Genomic DNA, 26,817 nt, shown 5'->3' on the forward strand with positions numbered 1-26,817 from the left:
GGACGATTCAAATCTGTGCCATGCAATTTATTCAGGTCCGTATGATATATTATCTTAATTTGCTTTCTTTGCAACACTTATACCCCACTTTACACTTATATTACCCAAACAGATGAACAAAAAGGGGAGGCTGCAAGCAATTTTTAAACCCCGTATTTGCTCCTCAACCGTTCAATCCCATTCATTTCATTTCATCCTATCTAAATTGATTTTTAAATGGTGGAGCACGTAACCTTTAAGTGCCGTGTGGGTCTTTGTTTTGTTTTTGATTTTCACTAAGCATCAGTTGATTGACTGCTCTGAACAATCTCTTCCCTCCCCTCACCCTCCACCTTTTCTTTTCCGGTCCTCCATCCATCATGCTGCTGGAAGAGGGGGAGGGTTTGGGTGTGTATGTTTTGATAAATGAAGTACTGGAAGGTTTGTGTCTCAGTAATGAACTCCAGATACTCACTCTATGGTTCTGGTACGCGGTCACAGCGGTGAAGCGAGTCTCCTCAAAGACAAAGGTCTTGAAATTTTCTTCTGCATACTTCTCGCTGTCTTTCCTGGGGTCCACATAGACCACGTGGAAGCGGGGCTGGTATCTGTGCATGGAGTTCAAAATGATCTGAATGATAAAATGAGCAAGTTGAAATCATAATTGATTCATTCTATTGCTGTAAGACAGTTATGTTGAGAGAGGAGAGCCCCATACCCCACGCGAGAGACCCAACTGCACAGTGTCAGGGTGGGGGCAGACTGGGGGCTTGGGTGGCGCATGGATGTGCTGCTGTCTTTGAGGAGACGGTTGGATTGAGTTCTGCAAGGTTTAACAGTTCATGGCATGAATCATTTGGGTGGATTGCTTTTTAAAAAGCGCTGTTAAAACATTATTTGCCTGCAAAGGTCAAGCCTTTGCAAGAGAGAGGGAAATCTAACTGGATTTTGTTATCTATCCTCTGACTTGATTGGTCCTTTCGCTAAAGATGCTCTGGTTATTGGGGATAAATTCCAATCATTTTGATCAACATTCCTCTATATTAGATGAATAAAAGCTAAGTCTGAGAGCATGTCGGCACCCCTAGCTAAGTTCCAGATATATGTTGTCTGATAGTATTAAAGTAAGGGGTCAATTCTATCAAAGTTGATCACGTCGCAGCTCCGTTGATTTGAATTGGAAACTCTCCCATTGCTTAATTCTCTAGTAGTTGAAATGGTTTAAGTCATTTCTGCCCAACATTGCATATACACAACAGGGACCAAGTGTGTACAACTTGTGCAGCAGGCTGGGTTAAAAAGAAGCAACATTCCTGCTTGCCTGGGACTAAGCCCCACTGAGAGTGCCTGAGAGCATGCCCTACTAGATACTGAATGCAGTTTGACTTACTTCTGAGTAAGCATGCACAGAACAGTGCTGCAAGCCACTGAACTTGATGGGACTTGCTTCTGAGTAGGGCTATCAACTACTTAAAGAAACCTTCAATTTCTTCATTAGGACTGCAATCCCAAATGCCTTTTCCTGTGAGTAAGTCCCACTGAAAGCAATGGGGATTTACTTCTGAGCGTGCACTGCCATTGTATACATTTTGTAGTGCAAGCAATGTATGTCTACTTAAGTACAGGAGGCCCTCAGTATCCACAGAGGATCCATTCCAGGATACCAAGTTTTGCAGATCATGAAATCTGCAAGTGGGCTCTAGCAAACTGAAAATGCCTTTAGAAGCCCCCAGGAGGCCTTCTGAGGTGCAGGGAGGCTATGCGCACATCCAGGAGGTCCTCTGAGGGCCTCCAGCTGTGGGCTTGGTGTCCACGGATATTCAAATCCATGGATGTGGAGCCCGTGAATAAGGACGGCCGTGGACGTTAAAAGTGTCTTTTCTTCATCTCCCACAGTGTGGGGTGGGAGGACTATTTATCTGGGCACACATGGTCCCTGCACGCCCTTTGGTGTCAACTATAGGGAGCACCTGTATGAAAATGTTGCCCCAAATTTTCTCCTTGTGCTGCATCATCTCCTAAGAGTCACAGCCTAGAGTTCAGCAGCCCAGCCACTAGAATGCTATGACAAGCTATCCCACAGCCATCTGGGTCTACAATGTGCAGAAGAATGAGGTTGGAATGAGGCAGCAGAATGCCACTCTGATCAGTAAGGGTGACATGGTCTGCTTCTGCCCTTGGCCTGCTCTAGTTATCTCTTGGAAGATAGTTTTTAAACATACTGTAGCATTCAAAAACTATATTTCCACACCACACCCTGAAGTGGTAGGTGCCAACTCATTTGCAGACCAGGTCCGAGATTCCCTCCTTGATTACATCATTTGCCCTTCCCCAATGGGCTTCTTCTGTCTTCCCCCAGGTAACACTTACATGTCCATTGTCATCCAATAAATTGTTGGTCAGCTTAAGTTTATCAAATGAGACAATTTGCTTCATCCACTGGGCTCCCCTGGCCGGGGAATCTGGGTGATAATGTACTCTCCCCGGAGTTGCAGGGTCTGCCTTGCCAGCCACCAACCAGGAGGAACTGTGAAATGCGTACCTGTGTGGAGATAAAAGTCAAGCCTGCATTAACCCTCGTGGCAAGTGGGGATCGTCTTCTCTACAAGTCAGCATAAGAGCCCTGCTGGATCAGGCCAAAGGCCCATCTCGTCCAGCTTCCTGTATCTTCCAGTGGCCCACCAGATGCCTCAAGCAGCACACAAGATAACAAGATCCTGTTGCCACCCCTTGCATCTGGCACTCAGAGAGAGCCTACTTCTCAAACCAGGAGGTTGCATGTACCCATCATGGTCTGTAACCTGTGATGGAGTTTCCCTCCACTAATCCGCTTTTCAAGGCATCTAGGCCTTTGGGTACCATCAACCCATCCTGTGGCAAGGTGTTCCACAGGTTAATGACACACTGGGTGAAGAAATATTTTCTGTTAACTCCCCCAACACTCCACTCATGTGGAGGCAAACCCCTTCATATCAGTGGGATTTGAGAAAATCTCTCCAAGCTACTCATTTATATTCCACTATTCAATATGAGTGGATATTCAGGATGTGCAGACTGAATGTGTGTTTGGTTTATGAAAAACGACATCTAGCACAGCACTAAATAACAAGACAATGCTATTTAATAGCAATGATGAGAATTTTTAAAATGACAATGAATAAAAAACAGTATATAGCAGTGGCACTTAAGGATAATTTCCACCAAGGACTAAAAGCATGGCACAAAAAGAAACCTTCCTAGGGAAAGCAGTTCATAAGTGGGATGTCACCTCCGAGAAGGCCTGTCCTCAAGTTTACCAGTGCTTATAAAAACTATAGGTGGCAAGTGCCATTTCAGAATACTAACTTGACATTTGCACAGCATTTTCTGAGTGTGCAAAGAGTGAAGGGTACGATGCACAGGTATATATATCCTGATGCAAACCTCACAACAACCCTGTGATATTATGCCCATATTGCAGAGGGGCAAAACTGAGGTTGAGGGAGATTTTCCCAAGATCATTTTCCTAAGTGAGTTCATGGCAGCGGTAAGAGCTGAAACAGTTCTGAGGTCCCGATTCCCAGCCCAGTTTCTTAACCACTACGCCACACGGTGTAGCCTCTGTGTGTCACAAGCACCTACTGCGTGTCAAGACCAAGAAGGGGGAAAGCCTCAGAAGATGTGTGTGCGCTCACATGCACACTATTTTCTTTTTTTAAAAGTGTGCTTTCTTCCTTCAGAACTATTGTTTTCATTTTTATCTAAATATACGCAAGTTTGATCTATGTAGAAATGAAGGTTAAATGTCTGTTTATTTAAATTGCCTGTTTGTTTCCTTGGGCCCTCTTTGATTGGAGGGGAAAAAAATAAGATAAAAACCGCTTTAGATAATAACAATGATTTAAAGTGATTGATTTATAATTCATAGAACTCACCAAGATATACGACAGTCTTAACCAACATAAATTGCCTGGCTCAGGAAGTCATAGGGCCAAATCCTATTCAATTTTCCAGCACCAGTGCAGCCATGCCAATGGGGTAGGAGCTGCATCCTGCAGTGAGGTTGCAATAATAGAGGCCTCCTCCAGGTAAGGGAGCATTTGTTCCCTTTCCTCAAGGCTGCATTGCGGCTGCACCAGCACTGGAAAGTTAGATAGGATTGGGCCCTGGGTTTAATAGTTCTTGCAGAGTTGACATTTCTATAAAGAGAGAAGAAGACTCGACTGTTTGCCAGCAACAGCTGAACGTGTGAAACTGAACATACCAAGTCAGTCCCTTGCTTCATCTTGGTGTGCTGATAACATGAGTGACAACAAGTCTACAAGGCTTCCGTCTTACCTAGAGATGCCAGCGACTGTATTTAGACTTTCTTCATGCAAAGTTGTTCCTCTCCCACTAAGCTAGTGCCCCTCCCCAGTTTGAAATGAGGTGGAGATGGGAGCCAGAGAAGGGTCTGAGTGTCTTTCTATTCATTTAAGACAAGCTGAATCTGATAGGGTTTAAGTAAGCTGAGACTGTACTGTGTGGCTGTCACAGAACAGCAGAGAAAACAAGAACTTTAAGCATTTATTGCTCCCCATCCTGCCTTCGATTTCATTCCTTCAAAGTCCACATTGATTCAAGAGGGCAATCTTAACCCGATCTTCAGCCTGCCTGTTTATTTAAGAGTCAGTTTTGGCTCAGTGGGAGAATTATCTAGCATCAGATTTGAGCAGAAACATCACTTGGAAAAGAGAGAAAATGAGGTGGGGGGGGGGAGATATACTCAATTGGATGTTCTATGTTCCATTTCCTTTGACAAGCAAACATTTCTGAAGCAGGCTATGAAGCTGGAGATCTGTCTAAATATTTACATCTGCGGCATCACGAGTCCTAGGCACAGGGGCATTGGAGGCGTCTTGGAGCTGGAGCAAAATGCGTATCGGGGGTCTTTTTAACTCAAGGTGTTAAAAGGCAGAGCGCATAACGGACGGGGTTGATGGTAGGGCTGCCCCAGCTAAGACAGAGAGAGAGAGAGAGGCAGTGGGTGGGAAAAAATACACCTCTTGGACTGCTGAATTTCTAAATGGGTATAGTCCAAGGTAGCATCAACTACCCCCCCCCCCCGCCTGCACTGAAAGCAGAAAGAAAACTGTTGCAGCCAACATTTAGCACCCCCCTTTTTCCTGTCCAAACATCACCAATTAAGATTTGACAAAAGTTATGTGGCCATGCTGGGTCATTCAAAGAAAAAAGAACATTCACAAGATAATGCCTCTATTAGGGCCAACCCAAAAGGAAGAGGATATTGGACAGTGAGCTTTTCAATAGCCTAGCAGTGTTTCTCAAACTGTGGGTCGGGACCCACTAAGTGAGTTCCCAGCCAATTTCAGCTGGGTTCCCATTCATTTTAATGTGTATTTTATTTTTAATATATTAGGCTTGATGCTACAGCATGGTATATGATGGCATTTGGAGAAACGTTACAGATCTATACTTTTAACAGGCTACTATGTATATGCTTTTAACAATGATAGTCAATGGGGCTTACTCCTGAGTAAGTGTGGGTAGGATTACAGCCTTTGAAATGTTTAGGAATTTTTTTTTTTTAAACAAATACATAACTGCTTGGGAGGGTTAAGATTTATTTTATTTTAAATACTTTTTTAAACTTATACTTACTGTAAACTTTTAATTTACTTGCTTAATTTGGTTTGATTTGATTTTGTCATATGGGAGGGTGTTAAAAATTTTCTTGGTTGATGATGTTGCTTCTGGCTATGACATCACTTCCAGGTTAATGACAATCACTTCCAATGAGTCCTGACAGATTGTCCCGCTGCTAAAAGTTCGAGAACCACTGTCCTACAGAACACTTTTCCAGATAATTAAAAGGACAGAATGTAGGGTGGGGGGAGCATGTTGTAGGAGACTCAAGAATCCACTGCTTGTATATGCAGCAATTGTAACCCTGCAGATGCCTGATCTCATCTGATCTTGGAAGCTAAGCAGGGTCAGGCCTGGTTAGTACTTGGATGGGAGACCGCCTGGGAATACTGGGTGCGGTAGGCTTCTACCATAGTCTTTCGAGACTGAAGGTTGCCAACCACATAATCATAATGATGGATCTTGAAGGGTTGAATGGGCCTCTGAAAGGTTTCAGTACATACACAGGGCTACTGAGAGAAAGGTGATTTTAGGCATTGTGTTCCCAAGTAAAGAAGCCAGACAAAGAAAGGGCTGCACTTCTGAATGGCCACTGAAATGTCATGGAATGAATGGGGATCCTGGAACCTGACCCACAAACTTGTAAACTAAATTATGCCAGCTGGAAGGAATGTACAGTCGACCCTTTTAATCCATAGGTCTGGAACCTGCAGACTTGACTCATCACAGGTTCCAAACCAGCGGTGGAGAGCCCCACCTGACCTTCCAGACATGACCAGAAGCGCCTTCCGGTCAGAAAGTCTCTCAGAGGCCCAGAGAGCCCCCCCCCCCCACGGACGTGACATCCCACGGTCCAGACCCACAAATTCGGTTGCCAGCATTCACAGGGGTTTCAGGAACGGAACCTCAGGATGCTGAGGGCTGGAGGTTATACATTGCAATGGCCATTCTCAGTCATTAGTTTTAGCACATCTTCCCTTTTTTTTAAGCCATTTCTGCCCAACATTGCATATACGCAACAGGGATAAAATGTGTGCACCTGTGGGTTGGGCAGAAATGGGTTAAACCCTATTATTCTAAGAAGATGCATACAGTTCCCATCTGTATGGGAACGCTCGATTAGAAAAAGAATCCAACAGTACCAGAGATTACTTTTCACATATCTAGGGTTTTTTTTCCCCATCAAATTCCTTAAAAATTTCCCCCATTTTTCCCCAACTGTTGGAGCAATTCCTGGCCAGATACCATCCCAGTACCCAACTGGCCACCTAAACACAGTGTACATAAAGCTTGTGGAAAGAAACTGGTTTCCATCAGACCAGTTTTAAAATGTGGCTGAGAGGCAGATTCATTTACCACGTACAAAACTGGAGGTAACCCGGCAAATGACCGGGACCTTCCAGCACAAGTTAACGAGGCAATAAAATTGGAATCTAACCATCACATACAAGGTTGAAGACTGAGATTTCTGCAGGTTGAAAGGCTTTCTCCCATTTCTACCAAAATGGACACACAAGGTAGATCTTGTGTATCAAAATGCAAACACATGCATCAGTGATGACCAAACATCATAAAAGGAAGACATTTAAAGTTCTCCACCTCAACTGTAAATAGCGAGCTAATTTTGGCTGCTTTCCTATGCACACTTAACCAAGAGTAAGCCCACTGAGCACAGGCAGATTTACTTAACATCAAAAAGGTTGCAGAACAGCTTTTAAACTGGGGCAGGGGGAGTGACAGGAGTTGGGCAGCATCTGTTTCAGGTCAAATTATCCTTAATAAGGGGCGAGGCTGTGAAATGCTCTAGTTCATCCAGAAAGAAAAAGGGGACAATTTGGAAATGAGCATATTGTGGTAGGATAGGTGAGCTGGTCAAAGATCGAGAAATCAAGGAGGCATCCATAGGAAAAAAAAAAAGTGTTGTACAATTGGGAAACTAAAATCACATCCATTGGGGGTCTGTTACAGTAAAAAGTTAAGAACCCCTGCTCTACCAAGGCAGCAATCCTATGCACGCTTTCCTGCAATTGAGCCCCATTGAACTCAATGGGACTTACTTCTGAGTAGATACGCACTGGGATGCAAGTAGGAAAGTCACCACCAGTTCCAGGAGGAGACCAGCTTGGCTTGTAAGTGGAGTCAACGAAGACCCAACAGACAAGTAGGCTTTTTTTTTTTTTAGAAAACAAAAATATGTTGCACAAATGATAACAAAAGGAACACAAACTCTGGCAAAAGGAAAGTCAGTTGATACTAAGGAACTCAGTGCAAGAATGGCAAAAAAAAAAAAATCAAGGCAAACAATTAAAATGTCTTTAGATACATCAAAAGCAGGAAATCTGCCAGGGAGGTGGTTGGCCCATTAGAAAGAAATAAAAGGGAAGGTTAAAGGAAATTCAGATATTATAGAGGAGCTATAAAAAGGAAATTTTTGTATCTGCCTTCAGTACAGATGCAGGGCAAATACTGGTGCCTGAAATTACCTTCTAGTAAATTCAAGGGATGAGGTTCCAGAACATATTGGCAAATTAAATATTAACATTGGAAAATAGCCAATATGACACCAGTTTTTGTTTTGTTTTTAAGGGATTGGGGAGTTTGAAAAATTATAGCTCAGTCAGCTTAATGTCTGCTCCTGGTAAACTGGTTGAAAACATAATTAAAGATGACATTAGTAATTATATGGAAGAATGAGCCTTGCTATAAGAGAATCATCGTGGTTTCTGCAAAGATAAGTCCTGCCTCTACCCACATACCACTGCTGACACTCTCAAAGAACTTTGGAAGGTTGGTGTCAACACATGTGGATAGAGGCAATCCTGTTGACTGGTGAATAGAGGTGATCCATACTTGGACTTCCAAAAACCTTTTCAAGTCCCTCACCAAATGTAAACTTAGCAGTCATGGAATAAGGAGACAGGTCCTTTTATGGATTGGTAAACAGTTAAGAAACAGGAAGTGGAGAGGAGGAAGAAATAGGCAATTTTTGCAGTGAAGGAAATGAGAAGTTTCTCCGGGGATTTGTACAGGGTCTGGTGGTTTTTAATTTGTTCATAAATGATTTGGAGTTAGATCAAGGTGGCCAAGTTTTAATATTGACACCAAAATATTCACTGCAGAAAGCACATTGTGAAGAGCTCCAAAAGGATATCTTCAAACAGGGTGAATGGGCTGTTCAGTATGAAGTGTTGCATATTGGGGTATTTTTTTTCCTCCAAATTTCACATATATACCAATGTGGTCCAAGCTATCAGTGATAAACCAAGACCCAGTTACCACCTGGGATTCCCAACCAGAAAGATGGAGGGGGGGGGGGGGATTATTTGACTGCTCTCTGCTGCAGTTTCCATAATACAGCATAAAAAAAAAAGACAAGTTCTTCACGACATTAAAGAACCTACATTAAACAGACCACCATCTAGGGTTTCCAGTTATAATTTCTAACCAAGCTTCCTTGCTGGGTTACTCCATGAGTCTAGGACATTCCATCCAGAAGCTCCCAAACATGTCAGTCCCCAGCTGCTGGTAATTTAGAAGTCTACTTTATAAATATTCCATTTTGAGCTATAGTGGCTAATCGTGGCTACACCACATCCTGCAGTGATGAATCCCGTAAATGCATCGCTATTACAAAATTAGTAGTTTTGATTGGCGTGTGTCTCTCTCAGTGCTTGTAAATCAGTAGTCTTGAGGGTTTTTAGCCCTCATTATGGAGGGGTGAAGAGAGCAATGGTTTCAAATGCCTAATGGTAAATTCCATGCCTGAATTCTCCAGTTCCGCCATCTGGAAAATTCTAGGGTTTGACAACAATCCATATTGGCTCGAAGAAAGAAACACAGGGACTGGGAGAGGCAGGGTGGAATAACGGAGCATTAGTTTAAAAGCATAAAGTGCATTTTTAAAAATTAAAAAAGGAAAGTTATGATGTAATCCTATTACATCCTTGAGAGTAATCCTTACTTCCTCGGGAGTAAGCGCCATGGTACTCCCACGTAAGCATACTTGCAATTGGGGTATATGAATACGATTCTAGGGTATTAAGATCAGTGGTTATATTGCCATCGGTTTCAGTGAAATACAGATTTCTCTCTCTTTTGCTTCGGAGGAATTAAATTGGTTTAAAGTCTAGGATTTTAATATAGCTGGGCTTACACAGGATGTGCACGGCAAAAGGATGTTCAGGGCTCCTGGGCCTTTAAAGTATGCTTGGCAATCAGAAATTTAATAAGTGAAGAGTTCTCCTTCATCCAGGTGCAGTGTACTTAATCTGTGGAACGCCCTACCACAGGATATCTGGCTGAGATGCCTTTAAAAGGGGACTGAACAGATTTCTGGAAGAAAAGTCCATCACCAGGTAGAAGCCATTGTGAGTACATGCAACCTCCTGGTTCTAGAAGTAGGGGACTGAACAGATTTCTGGAAGAAAAGTCCATCACCAGGTACAAGCCACTGTGAGTACATGCAACCTCCTGGTTCTAGAAGTAGGTCATCTCTGAATTTCAGGTGCAAGGGAGTGGCAACAGGATATATGGATCTTGTTTTGTGTGCTCCTTGAATCATCTGGTGGAATACAGGTGGGATGCTGTGGGATACAGGAAGCTGGACTAGATGAGCCTTTGGCCTGATCCAACAGGGCTGTTCTTATGTTAGGAGACCTACCTTGTAGGCCTTGCCAGAACTTTTGGTTTTAAAGAGAAAGTTGCCATTGGCCAATGTTCTCTACAGGCAGAGTGTGGCATCACTCTACAATCTCTGAGATAAAAGATGTTTTGCACTGTTCAAAAACAAACATTTTATTTACTAAAGACTCTGAAAATATTTAATGGTGGATAGCTTTTTGAAAACATGTTAGTGTGGCTGTTGTATTTTTAATTTGATTTTATTCTTTGCTCTGCATTTGCTTTAATCCTTTTGTATGTCGCTTTCAACTTAGTTTGATGGAACGGTGGGGTAAAAGCATTCTGAATGAAACAAGGAACAAACAAGAGCGGCTCACAATTTAATACAGGAAATGCCAATATGGGTGGAATCAGCGCACCCCTCTAACCAAGACTTAACATAATTTTTTTTTTAGATAGGTCAGAGTTAAGGGGATTTTTGATTCCAGCACGAGAAGGAGGAGAAGTGGGGAAGTTTCCAATACTTGCCGGTATCGCTTATCATCCACGGGTACAAAGTCCATTAAGAGCATGTAGTCGGCCATGGGGTCCATCCCGAAAATCTTCACCTGAAAGGTGGGGAACATGCGTCTGGAATAGGAAAAGGAAAGCACAAGACAAGAGATAAGCGAGTTTCGAATATGCGAGCATGGAAATCTACAGAAGTTAACCTAACCCATTGTTTTGCTAGCATAAAGCTTTGATGCTTTGGAGAATTTGGCATTATAAAGACCCTTGATCTCATTAAGACCAGCTTTTCCAAGGAAGGCTGCAACGCGCTTATCTGAGAGTAAGCCCCATGGATCTCAGAGCTAACTGCCTGAGCAAGCACTCATAGGATCGCATTGTACAACGCAATGCTGCCCTCTCAAACATTCCCATGTCATATATACTTATTTAAAAGTAAGCCCCGTTCATTACCCCTGCTTCAGTGTAAGGGCACTTGTCATTTCTGCCTAGCATGAAAATAATTGATGAGTTGTGTCAAAAGTTACAAGTCAAGAGCAGGGCCAAGAAAAAAAGTTAGCAATTGTTCCAAACACATTTCTTTAATCCTTTTGTATCCTTTAATCCTTTCTTTAATCCTTTTGGCTGTATTTTCAAGGTGACCTATCGGAAATGAAGTCTGTAGTCCTCTATGCTATACAATGGGAGCAGGTCCCCCTGAACTCAATGGAGTTGAGGAGACATCTAAGGAGACTTGTGCCGAATGGCTAAAATCTTAAAACATTCAGCATTTCAGAATCAATCCTAGTGGAATCCAAGAAATGTATTATTTATACCGTACCATCAACGTACATAGCTCATTACACAAGAGTGAAAAGAGAGGTCCCTGTCCCCAGAGGCTTACAATAGAGACACAAGAGACAGAGATGGAGGCAGGGCTAAGTCAGGAAATTTCAGTGTAGAACATGAAAGCCAATGTAATGCAAACCTATTACATAAGAAGCATTTGATTCAAGTCGAGTTAGGCCTCCAAGGGAGAAAAAAATATGATAAACAAGACAAAATTGATTCAAATCCAAGTAGTTGAGTCTAGCTGGGCTTGCACTGTCAGCTGGGCAGAAGGGTTGGGGACCCGCATCAACTGTAATAGTACAGGGACCTCAACGTCAAAGGAGGTTTAGGGCACAATCCTAACCCCTTATGTCAGTGCTTTCCAGAACTGACATAAGGGCAATGCAGCTCTGAGGTAAGGGAACAAACATTCCCTTATTTTGAGGAGGCCTCAGTGAGTGACACCCAACTGCAGGATGCAGTACATGTCCCATTGGCTGGAAAGCACTGACATAAGGGGTTAGGATTGTGCCCTTAGTTTTAAGAAAGGGACCATAAGAGGAGAAGAGAGTCATAACCTAACTAGCCATTGGAAGCTGGTTTCCATGGGTAGCCCCAGAGCAGTTCGGAACCAGCCCAGAAGATTCCATGGTAGCCCCAGAACAGTCTTCTCAGGAAATAGGAATGAATGGGATATAGACTAGTAACAGAGATGAAGAAAAATAATGGCAGGTAATCTGTTGGAAGGGGTGGGGAATGATGGGGAAATAATGTCGAAAAGTGACTGTGGGCGATACCTTTAGCAGGACCAACTAAAACCTCCCATAGTGAACTGGTGTTCCCCAACTTTTCTGTTCAGCATCCAGCCTGGAGAGGACCACCCAACGTTGACTTTTTGCAACTGTGATCCAGATTACACAGAAGAACTATGCTGACCCTGGGAGTAGATCCCAGTGGCTTTCTTTCCAAGTAAATGTACTGAAGAGGGCGCTCTGCCTCTGCCATAAATCTACACATCCTGCTTTACATTTCTGTTCAATGTTGCATATATGCAACAGGAATCTAATGTGTACACCTGTGGGCTGGGCAGAAATGGGTTAAAGAGATTGATTTTTTTCCCCTTTCTTTCCCTAAGCTTGGAGACTCTCTCGCCAACCCAAAGGCTACAGAAGAAAATCCAAAGGGCCTGGCCACTCTCAACAGATCTCCCTTTAGTCACACATGGGAATCAGATTTCTTTGGAGGTCTTCAATGACCCAAGCCCTCCAGTGCCAGGGCAAAAGATCCACTCAGGGACGTGTCAGGCTTGGGCCCCCTTCACGCATATAGCAGAATTCAGCAAGAACTTTTCCCCCAGGTATTCCTCTGCTGTTTGGAGTTGCTAACCCCACCAAACATGCCACTTTTCACATGTAGAAAGCTAGCATGTCACTTTCCAACAGGTTAGCTTTCTACATGCAAAAAGTGGAGTCCTTAGAAGTCAACCAGAGTGCACTGTGTGCACTCAGTTTCCAGTGTGCACTGAGCTTTATGGTGGCCCCAGAGCCCAATTCCCCTATGCATGTCTACTCAGAAGTAAGTCCCATTACACAACCCCAGGATTGTCACCTTAGAACGCAAGCAATAGCTTTCAAGGAGACAGCTGGGCAGTGCAATTTGAAGAGCAGCCAATTGGCCATGATTTGAGGTTCTCTGGGTCAATCTGGGAATGCGAAAACGAGGTCTGGATTTGCTTCTGTGGTTGTTTACTCGTAAATCTCATTAATTTCTGTGGCGCTACTTCCCAGGGAGGCATGTATAGAGTTGCAACCTTAATGGGGCAGGGAATACATCTCATTGAAATCAATGGGATCGTGACAAACTACAGTGTTAGTGATCCCAGTGTAAGCTGGCACAGGGCAGCAAAGACAAGATATTTGGTGGTATGACTTGAGCAGGGCTTGAATGCCAGTGTGTCAGCTTAACTGTGGAGACCGGGGTTGTTATGGGATACACATTACAAAATGCCTTTCCACTGAAGACAGGTGCCAGACATCTAATGCAAGAGCACAGTTCTGAGGACATCAGGGGGCAGAAGGTTTCATGCCTAGGGCTGCCCGATGCAGTGGTGTTCCTCAGAAACTTAGATCCAATTGTTGGGGTTATTGTTTAGCCCCCATCCTCTCACACATGTTAGTGTTCATTGCAACCCCCACCAACCTCATCAATTACAATTAAATTTCTCATAGTATTCTGGTTATAGTGTACCCCGTAGTGTTAGAGTATACCCCATAGGAAGCTATGGGGGAAGCTGTTGCTCTTCTAAACAATTCTGTTTCCAAATGAGGGTTGAGGCTGCGTTTCTTAGAACCAAGCCCACCCCAAAACAGTTGGGTTCACTTCCAAGTAAGAAACTTTCAAAGGATTGGGCTGGGGAGGGCAAGGATAAAAAGGAAGGGAACATTTGGTAAAGTGGCATGTAGTTCGTGTACACAAGAAAAAGAGAAAGGCTGCAATCCTATACACACTTTCCTGAGAGTAAGCCCCATTGAACACAGTGGGACTTATTTCTGTGTAGTCATGCTTAGGATTGTGCAGTTGCTAGGGGAGGAATGCGTCACAGTGGATGCAGTGGGGTTCCTGCCCAATAAACAGATTTTTTGGAAACAGCTTTGCTCTTAATTTTCCTTAATATTCCGAATTTTGTGCACATTCTCATCTTTCCATATTACCAAGCTAAACGCAAGACTCCAGTCTCACGGATAGGGTCAGACTTCAGGAGGGTTTGCTCTGTGGATGGCCAACTGACTTAGAAGATCTGGCAGGACTCCAGGAAAAGTGATCCACTCAGCCAAACAAAGAACAATTTTTTTTCTCTCCCCCCCCCACACCATCCCTGGTTTGCTGCCATTTCACCTTAACACCTCTCTTTCTGCAGGCAGGGACATGACATTTGTGCCTTGTTTCTTAAGGCTAATGACAAGAATGGGATACATCAGAAGCTTTCCTGGAGCAGAGCGTGAGTGGGCTGTAGACACCCGAAAACCTGAACTGTAATCTGGTTTGCCTTTTTGGCTGCAAGACACCAGCACTGCTCTTCCTCCAGGATGGTTGAGGTTCACCCAGGGAGGGGAGGGTATAGCAAAAAGGGAGGGGGGAACTCCCTCTCTTCCTTTGGGGCAGCTGCTGCTGCTTCTGTTTCCAAGAGTTTCATGGGCAATTCAGCTCAACCCCCCCACCCCCATGAGAGAAAGAAAATTCTACCTACAGCATCCAATTGCTTCAATGCAACCTCAATCCTTAAAAGTTTCCAAATGGACTGAGAAAGCCCCGTGCCACAATTTACATTTCAGAATTCACTTAGCTGATCAAGGACATTTAAATAGCTCTCCGTTTAAAAGTCTTTGAACCATATTAACCCCCTACTCTGTAGGTAGTTCCCCTCCCTCCATTTTCTTTTTGTTATGAAAGGTTAAAACAAACACTTTAATTGGAGAAAAACTCAATTTAAAAAAACCAAACACCTTAAAGCAGGACACCGGGGAATTGTCCAAATAAATACTGCCTTTAACTAAGCGCTCTGAGTGTTCACCAGGGACTAGGAGCTTGTCTGAAAGAAAATTGGGCTGATTTGCTTTTGCTCTTTTAAGTATTTGCTTTCCCCGCCACTTTTTTAGGCTTTCTGAATTCCAAAACAGTTCTTTTGGAATTCAAAAACACTGCCAAAACGAATCGATGGCACAGATACAGCCATGTGCGGAGAGTTCAATTTTAAAAAGAAAACAATATTATAATATTATATTATAAAAAGAAAATATTTTCTTTTTCTATAATAACAACATTTCCCAGATTTTCTCCTCACAAGCTGATTTCTTTCCTACCCATTCAAACAAATAAAAGCAGCTGAAATCTAGTAAATCCAAAAAATCTGTATTTGGATTATGGTGTTGGGTTCAGATACTGTGCTTAACTCTACTTAGACATAAACTCCACTGAAATCAGTTAATTGATTTTCTCTGTAGACCACTTTGTGAATATTTTGTTGAAAAGCGGTATATAAATACTGTTAACAATGTTTATTATTAATATTATTAATGTGAATAATAAATAATTTTATTATTATGTTTATAATATTACTAAGTTTATAATAACAACAATAACAATAACAATTATTATAATACAAGCAAATGTGGTCTAACATTTAACAAAGGAACTAGAGTTCTAAAATCCACACATAGCTGGGGTTGGAATATCTAATTTTAAGTGGACGGAGTTTTTAAGTTCTAGGAAAAATATTATATATTCTCCTCTTCCACATGCTTCTAAATACAAGAGTCCTAGAACAACAAAATAATTTGAGACTGTTTCAGGTTACTTTTTTTTTTTTAAAATAGCAAAAATCCTATTTAAAAAAAAACCTTAATCCAGCATTTCACCCCAAAATTTATTAGGACTCCAGTTTAAGGTGGTGCAATTCCACCAAGAGCCCAAAAAAATGCTGAAATGCTTGGGTTTCACTTCTCCTTGGCACACGACACCCTGCAGCATATTTACATTGAAATCTAAACAGGATTTCCTTTTTTTTTAAAATAATCAGGCTATAATCCTACATCCACCCATTTTTTTCCCCCTGCTAAGCGCTGCAGAACTCAATGGGACTTACTTCTGCATAAACATGCATAGGGTTCTGGCTGCAAAATGGTGTTGGAAGAAGGAAATCAACTACAAACCTTTAAAAAATAAAATAAAATTCATGGAAAGGGTATGCGGGAATATGCAAGAGGCCGGGGGACTCTTGGAGAACCAGTTCCCAGCTGAATCAAGCTGAAATTAATCCAGGAAGGATTCAGTTTACAGAGCTACAAACACTGAGGTTCTTCCAGGCAAGCTGTTTAAGAAGACTCCAGTCCAGAGAGTGAAATCAGGCATGGCCCCTTCCCCACTTTTCCCCCTGGAACTGAGAAAAAAAACTAAGGCAGACATGATCTCTCTTTTCTTCCAGCAGCTCTCCCCAGAAAGCCATCAGCTCTCACATCCTGGCTCTCCCCCAGTACATAAGAAGAGTCCCCAGCCCTTCCAGGCCAGCATTCTGTTTCACAGTGGCCCACCAGCTGCCCACCAGCAAGGCAGCAGGCCCCTCTCCAGCTGCAATTGCTGCTGAACCAGGAGGTAGGTCTCTCCCCTTATTCCTGGAGCTGCTGCTAGGAGGCTGGGAAAGGGCTCTTTCGCTTTGCTTTGGGTTCCCACTGAAGCTGGCAGGCTTTCCTGGGACACTTTGTTCTCCGCTGTTGATCCAGATAGAGACTCTAAGGCTGCAATCCTATCCTGGGAGTGAGCCCCATTGAACACAATAGGACTTGCTTCTGAGTAGACATGCATAGGATTTACCCTAAGCCCGTCTCTCTTGCTGCTCAGTTCTGGAAGCCTGGTGGGCTACTGTCCTCCGATCAAATCCCCCCCCCCACACTCAGGAAAGAGAAGATAGCACCCAGAACTCCCTACTCCCAAGTTATCTTATTGTCCTGCTATGCCCCCCTGCACATCAGAGGGGATATGCACCCCTGACGATGCACCCCCCCCCATTCAGTGCCTGAATTTGGAAAGGGGGTCAAATAAACCCAAACCTCACTTTTCCCCAGTTGCAGACAACAAACACCCACCCCCCAACTCTTTAAGAAACTAGAGCTAAGGAGCCAGGACAAAAAGCACTGCTTTTCGATGGATGTAAGGCTCCAATCCTAGCCACCCTTTCCTGGGAGTAAGACCCATTGACTAGAAAGGGACTTACTTCTGAGTAGACATGCATAGGACTGGGCTCTAAATCTCTCTGTGATGTCGAACACATTGCCCTGGGAAGCAGTGGGGCTCCAAAGGCGCTGGGATTTCATCTGAATGGTGGCCACACAGCCTACCAGCAGGTGCCTGGTGTAAATCCTGGGTGTGGATGTGGTTGGAGGAGGCCAGACGTGGAATAAGGTCCATTATTGCTTTCTCAAAGGGAGAAAGAAAACCCCCAAAAGGAGCTTTTGCGGGAAAGAAACTGCAAGCGGACTTAACAGCACAAGCCTAGGCATGTCTACTCAGAAGTAAGCCCCATTAGATTCAATGGGGCTTACTCCCAGGAAAGTGTGGATAGAATTGGGCTTGTAAGGCTACGATCCTAACCACACTATCCTGGGAGTAAGCCCCACTGGCTACAATGGGATTTACTTCTGAGTAGATAGGATTGGGCTCGCTGGTTTGAAAGGAGCTGAGTACAGGGGGAGACAGACCCAAATTAGCTGGGGCAGCACCCTGGGGCCTCTCACGTGCCCTCCTCGGGAATGGAAGTGGGGAGGGGGAAAAGGAGCCCGATCCTTAGTTTCCCCACTCAGGGGACTTGCACACATGTAACGGAATTTAGGAATTTGCAGTCCTACCAGCCTTGAACTCTGCCGTGATCCACAAACCTACCCGCAATTCAATAGCTTAACAGCACATTCCCACGCTTGTCTACTCAGAAGTAAGTTCCACTTTACTCCCAGGAAAGTGTGCGTAGCCTAAACGGGAAGAGCACCCGATTGGAACAGCTTGGCCAAGCTTGTGGATCGGGTTGGGCACTCATAAATTTTAGGCTGCGGTCCTAGACTCGTTTTCCTGGGAGTAAGTCCCATTAAATACAGCGTGGGGCTTACTTCTGAGTAAACACGCCTAGACTCGCAGGGTTTGAGCGCCTTCAAATCTCGGCTGGGAAGATGAAGGCTGCCACAATACCTTGACTTTCCTGGGAGTAAGCTCCATTGATTCTAACGGGACTTGCTTCCGAGCAGACATGCACAAGGTTGGGCTCTAAGGAATTGGAAAGGGTAGGTGGTGGAGAGTGGCAGCCCAAGCCTAGGCATGTCTACTCAGAAGTAAATCCCGTGATAGTCATTTTTAGCAGTGTAAACACGCACCTTCTGAATGGAATCTCGGTATATATCCCCCCTCCCCAGGCAAAAGAGACCTTCAACCTGTCCCGTCGCCCCAAATCGAGACAATACACAGAGCTTGCCCCCCAAAGGAACACGATGGACTGAAAGCAGATTTCCTCGGAAGAGTGGCGCTTTAAAACGATATACTGCTGGAGGACAGACCTATACAATGTTTGCAGCCCCATTTTAAATTGCATTCCTTGGGGCAAATACTTTACAAGGATCCCGTAAAGGAGACACTCAGAACAGGAATCCAAATTTGCTACACTTGTATTGAGCGAGAAGAACGAAGAATAGAACAAAGTTGCAATCTTGTCCAGGTCTCCAGAGGAAGTTAGCCCGTGGAACTCCCAGCAACTGGCTTCGGAGTCCCCTGCTCTGTCGTGGAAATGGCCTTTGGGACTGCCTGAGAGTGGACTAAGCCCAATCCTATGCAGGTCTACTCAGAAGTAAGTCTCATTCTGTTCAATGGGGCCTACTCCATTGAACATAGTGGGACTTACTTCTGCGTGAACCTCAGAAGTAAATCCTAAGTGTATCTAGGATTGTTGCCTGCAATCCTATCCACACTTCATCTTGGAGTAAGCCTCATTGTCTATAATGGGGCTTACTTCCGAGTATACATTCCTAGGCTCGGGCTCCAAGGCTGCGATCCTGTCCACACTTTCCTGAGAGTCAGCCCCATCGGTGAGATTTCACCTCCCCCGCTGGGTCAGTCCTCAGCACCGAACGAGAACACGAAGTGCCTCGGTGGGCTGGCAGACAGACCCTTTCCCATGCGGTTCCAGGCATTTAAGCCACTTCAATCGAAGTTAAGCCGGAATACGCCTATCCAAATGAAGCAATTCTAAATTCAAGGGACAGACAGACAGACTAAATTAGAGAGACCACTGAGACAGACAGACCTACTAAATTCGACAGACAGACAGATCTACTAAATTCAAGAGAGAGAGAGAGAGAGACAGTCAGTCCTACTAAATTAGAGACAGAGACAGACAGATCTACTAAATTCGAGAGAGAGAGAGAGACAGACAGACAGACAGATCTACTGAATTCAAGAGAGAGAGAGAGAGAGACAGTCAGTTCTACTAAATTAGAGACAGAGACAGACAGATCTACTAAATTCGAGAGAGACAGACAGACAGACAGACAGACAGACCTACTAAATTCAAGAGACAGACAGACAGATCTACTGAATTCAAGAGACAGACAGACAGACAGACTAAATTCAAGAGGGACAGATAGACAGACCTACTAAATTAAAGATAGACAGAGACAGACAGATCTACTAAATGAGAGAGAGAGAGAGAGAGAGAGAGAGAGAGTCCTAATAAATTAGAGACAGAGACAGACAGATCTACTAAATTCGAGAGAGACAGACAGACAGACAGACAGACCTACTAAATTCAAGAGACAGACAGACAGACTAAATTCAAGAGGGACAGATAGACAGATCTACTAAATTAGAGATAGACAGAGGCAGACAGACAGATCTACTAAATTCGAGAGAGAGACAGACAGACCTACTAAATTCAAGAGACAGACAGACAGATCTACTGAATTCAAGAGACAGACAGACAGACAGACAGACTAAATTCAAGAGGGACAGATAGACAGACTTACTAAATTAGAGATAGACAGAGGCAGACAGACAGACCTACTAAAAGACAGATCTACTAAATTCAAGAGGCAGACAGACAGACCACTGGCGCGCTCCCATTCGGAACTCTCCCCCCTCCCCCCGCAACCCACCGGCCCTGACTGCAGAGGGGAAACTGACACGTCATTGTGCTCTAGTCTAGGAGGAGTCGCCATCAAACCGGCAGAAGTGAGCAGGATCGGGGACTTAACGAGCCAGCCGGCGGCACCTTACGGGAAGCTGCTCTAAATCAGGACGAGTTGGGTGGAAATTACAGATATCCCAGAGGTGGGGAAGGGACTTGAAATCCGTTTTCCACCCAAACACAGGCGGACACTGACTCAGTCAGTAGTCACGTTTTTAAATATTATTCACTTCCAGCTTGACTTCTGAGTTTTCTTTATGTCTCCTTACTCGTTTTAGCCATCTGCTGGGGGTGTGTGTGTGTGTGTGTGTGCGCGTACTTCCTTTTGCAGCTCCAGAGAGCCGTTGTATTACTGGGAAATCATTGGATAGAATTAGGAATTAAGAGCCCAAGCCTTTGCAAGTCTATTATTATTATTAACAGTATTTATATACCGCTTTTCAACTAAAAGTTCACAAAGAGAAAAATCAAATAACTAAAAGGCTCCCTGTCCCAAAAGGGCTCACAATCTAAAAGGATGCAAATGAATACCAGCAGACAGCCACTAGAACAGACAGTGCTGGGGTGAGGTGGGCCAGTGACTCTCCCCCTGCTAAGCAGACTTCTGAGTCTACTCAGAAGTAAGTCCCATTATAGTCAATGGGGCTTACTTCCAGGATAGTGTGGGTAGGACTGTAGCCTAAAAGACCAGGAAAGTTTGGGCTGATGTCCCAAGGCAAACCATGTTGAATCTTAAGAGAGTAATCTCTCCTTATGTAGAAGCAAAGGCCTGGGAGATAGGATTTTATTTTATTTTAGCCAAATAATACAATAAAAACAAAAATAAAAATCGTTAGGTCTGCCCTGTTTATGCCCAGATCCTCCTCACTCCCTTCTGTCAATTTCACTCCCTTCTGAACAAACATGCGCAGGGGCTGAGATGTTTGCTGTTGATTCTTGCAATGATAAAGCCACAGCAGGGAGAATGGAAGGGGGGGGCAGAAGAATAACATCACATCAAGCACTCCCCCCCCAAGAACAGATCACCAGGAAGTCGATTGGATCACGGATTAGAATTGCTCAGATCCCCTGAAAGTGGGATCCAGAGGGACTCAATTCAGCACAAGCTGGTTTGGGAAGTTCAAGGACTCCCCACAGCCCAGCTGTGGGTTCTGCTCCCATATATTCCAAGAGGAACACTCCACAGCCCCAGTCCTAGCCATACTTTCCTGGGAGTAAGCCCCCTTGACTCTAATGGTGCTTACTTCTGAGTAGACACGCATAGGATGGGGCTGAAACCCTTGCAAGCAATTTTCTGTTGGACTTCCGGACCAACCATGCAATTCCAGGCACACAGATAATAAATGACCCCACAGCAGTCCCATGAAATGTCCTACTTTAAGGTGAGGCTTAGGGTTATTTCAAGACATCACCAAGTTCAGTGCCACCAGGCCAGAGATGGGACCTTGCCTGAAATACCCCAAAACAAATGGGATGAAACAAGAAAGGGCAAAGCAAACTCCCTGGAGGAAACGCTGTGGAAATATTGAGAACTGGGAGCCCAATCCTAAACAGGAGTTAGTCCCATTGTACTCAATGGGACTTACTCCCAGGTAAGTGCGGATAGGACTGTGAACTCGAAGAGTAAAATAAGGCTGCAACATGCGGCTTAGATATTGCACGTTCCCCCATTTATTAAAACTATCCTGACTCAGGCTGCAATCCTATAGACACTTTCCTGGGAGTAAGCCCCACTGAGCACAATGGGTCTGACTTTTGAGTAGGCAAGCCTAGGACTGTGCTGTCAGGCTGCAATCCTCTCCAAGCTTATCTGGGTGTAAGCCTCATTGTCTATAATGGGACTTATTTCTAAGGAGGTATGCCTAGGACTGAGCTCTTAGGCTGCCCTCCTAACCACACTTTCCTGGGGATAAGCCCCATTGAACACAATTATACTTCTGAGTAGACATGCATAGGACTGTGCTATCAGGGCTTCATAAATCCATCCATTTCCACCCCCCAACAGCCTTATTATGGGCTCCTGTGTACATTTGGTTCAGTCCCTCCGCAATAGTATCCTGCTTAGATCTTTCCTTCTAGAAAACAGAACTAAGAAATGCTATACGCTGGCGAGATTGCGAATAATAATAATATTATTATTAATATTAATGACATTTCCTACTTTTTAGTTTTATTTCAACACAACGTCAAGCTCAGAGCCACGGCAGTTAATGGGGTCCTTCTTAATAAAGCAAAATAAATGGGGTGAAGAAAAGGAGCAAAGCAACATTAATAATATTATTTAAAATATTATTTTAAAGCAATATGAATAAAAAAACAAGGGGTGAAGAAGCAGGGGCAAAGCAATATTAATATTAAATTTATTAAAAAGCAATATTAGTACAAAAGATCAAATGGGGTGAAGAAGAAGCCGCAAAACAGTATTAATAATATTACTAAAATTATATATTTTTGATATTTGATTTTCGTATTAATATTACTTTTTAATAATATTTTAATATTGCTTTCCCCCTTCTTCATCCCATTTGATTTTCTTTGTATAAATATTGCCTTTTAATAATATTTTTAATAATATTTTTAATAATATTCATACTGCTCTACTGCTTCTTCACCCCATTTGATCAAAATCAAATGGGGTGAAGAAGAAGGAGCAAAGCAATATTATTATTAAAATATTATTAAAAGGCAATATGTATACAAAAAATAAATGGGGTGAAGAAGGTGAGGCAATGCAATATTAATATTTTTTAAAAACATATTATCCAAAGGAAATATTAATAAATAGCAATGTTAATACTACTACTATTAATATTTTAAAATATTGTTTTAAAGCAATGTTAATAACGTTAATGACTAGCAGGGTGTGAAATTCCCACCCACATGGAAAGATCTCTGGGGGACAGGCGATCTGCGTGCTTGCCCTGGAAGCAGCCCCCCCACACACACTCATCCTCCTCGGGGCTTACTCCCGAGGAAACCGACTTGTAGGGGCGAAGGGAGCTCTCTCGAAACCACCTCCACCCTCCAATAAGGCAAGTTCTTTGGGGGCCAAGCGATCTGCGCCTTCTCCTTGGCACCAAGCCCCCCACCACGCTCATCATCCTCATCCTCAACCTCGCTTACTCCTGAGGAAGCCGGCTTGTAGGGGCGAAGAGGGGCTCTCTCGAAACCACCCCCACCCTCCAATAAGGCAAGTTCTTTGGGGGCCAAGCGATCTGCGACCTCTCTTTGGCGCCAAGCCCCCCACCACGCTCAACACCATCACCATCCTCCTCCTTGGGGCTTACTCCCGAGAAAGCCGGTTTGTAGGGGCGAAGAGGGGCTCTCTCGAAACCACCCCACCCTCCCCCACGGGAATGTCTTTGGGGGCCAAGCGATCAGCGCCCATTCCCTGGCAGCAAACCCCCCCTCCCCACGCTCACCATCCTCATCCTCATCCTCCTTGGGGCTTACTCCCGAGGAAGCCGGCTTGTAGGGGCGAAGAGGGGCTCTCTCGAAACCACCCCCACCCTCCAATAAGGCAAGTTCTTTGGGGGCCAAGCGATCTGCGCCCTCTCTTTGGCGCCTAGCCCCCCACCACGCTCAACACCATCACCATCCTCCTCCCTGGAGCTTACACCCGAGGAAGCCGGCTTATAGGGGCGAAGAGGGGCTCTCTCGAAACCACCCCACCCTCCCACCCGGGAAAGCCTTGGGGGGGCCAAGCGATCTGCAGCAAGCCCCCCCACCCCCCACGCCGTGGGCTCTCTCTGACCTGCCCGCCTTGGTGACGATCATCTCGGTGCCCAGCTGGTTGAACTCGTCCCAGAGCGCCTTCATCTCCAGCTGCACGCTGACGTTGGCCACCTTGGGGTTCTTCTTGACGGGCGCCTTGGCGGCGGCGGCGGGGCCCGATCCGGGCGCTGCTGCTGCGCCCCCCGCGGCGGCTCCTCCCCCGCCCGCGCCTTCGGGGGGCTCTCCGGCGGCGAAGGGGTAGCCCGGCTGCGGCTGCTGCTGCGGGGGCGCGGCGGAGCAGGGCTCGTAGTGCGGCGGCGGCGGCGGCTCATGCTGGCCGTAGGGCTCCCCCGGCGAGGGCGAGAGGTGGTGGTGGTAGCCGGCGGGCGAGGGCGCCGCGTGGAGGCTGCTCAGGCTGCTGGCGGCGAAGGCTGCGGCGTCGCAGAAGTGGGACAGCTGCGTCAGCCACGGGCTGGAGATGGCCGAGATCATGCCGCTCGCCGCCTCGCGCCCCGGCCTCCCTCCCGCCCCGCCGCCGCCGCCGCCCCTTTATAGCGCCCCCCCGCAGCTGTGGGGCGGCCCCGCGCCGGGCGCGCCAGGGCCACTTGGGCACGCGGGCCCGCCCGCCTCAGCCGGCACCGCGCGCGCGCCGCCCCTCCCGCCGGGGGGCGCTGAGGGGGCTGAGGAGGCCGGCCGGCAGGCAGGCAGGCCAGCGGAGGCGCCCCTCCTTCCCCAAGCCGGCAGCGCGCTCTCCACACAGCCCGGCGCTGCCTGCCTCTCCGCGCTCAGGGGGCTGTGCTCGCGCGCGCGCGCGTGCCGACAGAGCCGGGCGGGCGGGCGGGCTGCCTCCTCCCCCCCACCCCGCGCCCAGCCCAGCCCAGCCCTGCCCAGCAGGAGCTCCCCTCCTCCTCCCCCTCCCCCCGGCCTGGAGGGGAGCGCGCGCCCGTCCCGGGAAGTCTCCTGGGCTGCAGCCCGCTCCTCGGTCCCTTCTCTCCGCCAGCTGCGCTGCGGCGCCCGGTTTGCAAGCTCGGGGACTCCACATACACCTTCTTTGCGCGCGCCCACACCTTTGCACACACAAACGACTCCTCTGCACACCCACACACGCGCTTTTTTTGCGCACACGCCTTCTTGGCGCGCGCACACTCGCCTTGCACACACACACCTTCTTTGCACTCACACTTTATTTGCGCGCGCACACCCCGTCTTTGCACTCGCACCCCTTCCTCGCGCGCACATACAGCCTCCTCGCGTGCACACACGCACACACTTTCTTTGCGCATACACACACACACCTTTGCACACACGCATGCACTTTCTTTGCGCATACACACACACACCTTTGCACACACGCATGCACTTTCTTTGCGCATACACACCTCTGCACACACTTTCTTAGTGCACACACCTTCTTTGCGCGCGTGCACACACCTTCGTTGCACACACACACTTTCCTTGCACACACACACACACACACACGGTCTTTGCGCACACCCCCCTTCCTAGCGCGCACATACAGCCTCCTCGCGTGCACACACAGGCACGCACTTTTTGCGCATACACACACACCTTTGCGCGCGCACACTCACCTTCTTTGCACACCCAAACGCACTTTCTTAGCGCACTTACACACCTTCTTTGCACGCGCCCACACACACCCCTTCTCCCTTCTTTTTGCAACCAAACCGGTTCCTTACAAAAAAACGTGTCTCTTGCAAGAAGGCAGCCCTGCAGGTACAAAGCCTCCGAGGCTGCAAAGGGGCCTCTGGAATGATGGACAGGGCGCGCGCATCTTCTCTCCGTGCTCCCCCCAGCTGTAAAGGGTGAGCATCGCCTATCATTGGGCCCCCCCATTATATAATCATTTTCGTTTAGATCATCTCTTTCCTCCGCTCACTAGCCAATAAGCTGCTTTATTTAATCATCAATAAACTGGTTTGCTTAATGCAATCAACTGGTTTGGAGCCCAATCCTAGGCATGTCTACTCAGAAGTAAGTCCCATTAAGGTCAATTGGGCTTACTCCAAGGTAGGTGTGGATAGAATTGCACCAGAAGGCTGTACAGTGCTGAAAGGCTATGGACACTTTCCTGAGAGTAAGCGCCATTGAAGACCATGAGACTTACTTCTGAGTAGACACGCTTAGGCTTGTGCCCTAGGACTCCTTAAGCAGATTTACTGGGGAGTAAGAGTCCAAGCCTATGCATGTCTACTCCCCATTATAGTCAACTGGGCTGAGTTTCAGGTAGGGCTGCAGCCTAAAGATTTTGGTGGAAGTGGGCACTAGGTCTATAAGGAATTCGGTTTAACCCATTTCTGCCCAGCCCACCGGTGTACACATTTGATCCCTGTCGCGTATATGCAACGTTGGGCACAAATGGCTTTTAACTGGGCTGAAGCATAAGGGAAATAAAATACATAAGGAAAAACTTTTAGGGACAAGTCATCCTTGCTTAACCGCACTAAAACCTTGTCTCTTCGCGACTGAAGGGAGTAATTCGGATTGATTTCAGTTGGGGGGGGGTCTCGATTTACTCGGATTATTTACTTATTTGCTTTTGGAACCGAGTTGCCACGGCTGGGGTGGAATGTAAAAAGAAAAAGTGCATTTTTGGGGGTGGGAGAGGTCGAGTTGCAATAAAAGGCGGAACTGTTAGTTTTATTGAAAAGTTATTCGGATTGCTCACTAATTCGGATTAACAAGGGACAATAAAAATGAGTTTTTATTCACTTTTAAATGCAACTCAACAGTGAATGCACTTCTTTGGGAAGAATTTCCAGTGAACGTTTCCTTCCAATAAAATCCTTTTAGGGCTAGGATATCTAGTCCTACACCTAGACTGGGAT

At 45.7% G+C, this 26,817-nt stretch overlaps 1 protein-coding gene across 3 annotated transcripts in view; it reads right to left on the minus strand.

Moving 5' to 3' along the window:
- Positions 1–26,817, minus strand: part of TBX1 (T-box transcription factor 1) — a 50,577-nt gene that overhangs the window by 20,451 nt on the left and 3,309 nt on the right. For 2 of the 3 annotated variants that reach the window (XM_066609778.1, XM_066609777.1), the window contains exons 2-5: positions 24,012–24,402; positions 10,753–10,854; positions 2,350–2,521; positions 455–610 (exon numbers count right to left, since the gene is read on the minus strand). In XM_066609778.1, coding sequence (XP_066465875.1) covers positions 455–610; positions 2,350–2,521; positions 10,753–10,854; positions 24,012–24,402 — 821 coding nt within the window. Of the gene's footprint in view, positions 1–454; positions 611–2,349; positions 2,522–10,752; positions 10,855–24,011; positions 24,464–26,817 lie in introns of those variants that run through there. The other variant, XM_066609776.1, reaches the window with a different exon arrangement.

This window comes from Tiliqua scincoides, chromosome 14 (assembly GCF_035046505.1).
Source record: "Tiliqua scincoides isolate rTilSci1 chromosome 14, rTilSci1.hap2, whole genome shotgun sequence".
NCBI lineage: Eukaryota > Metazoa > Chordata > Lepidosauria > Squamata > Scincidae > Tiliqua > Tiliqua scincoides.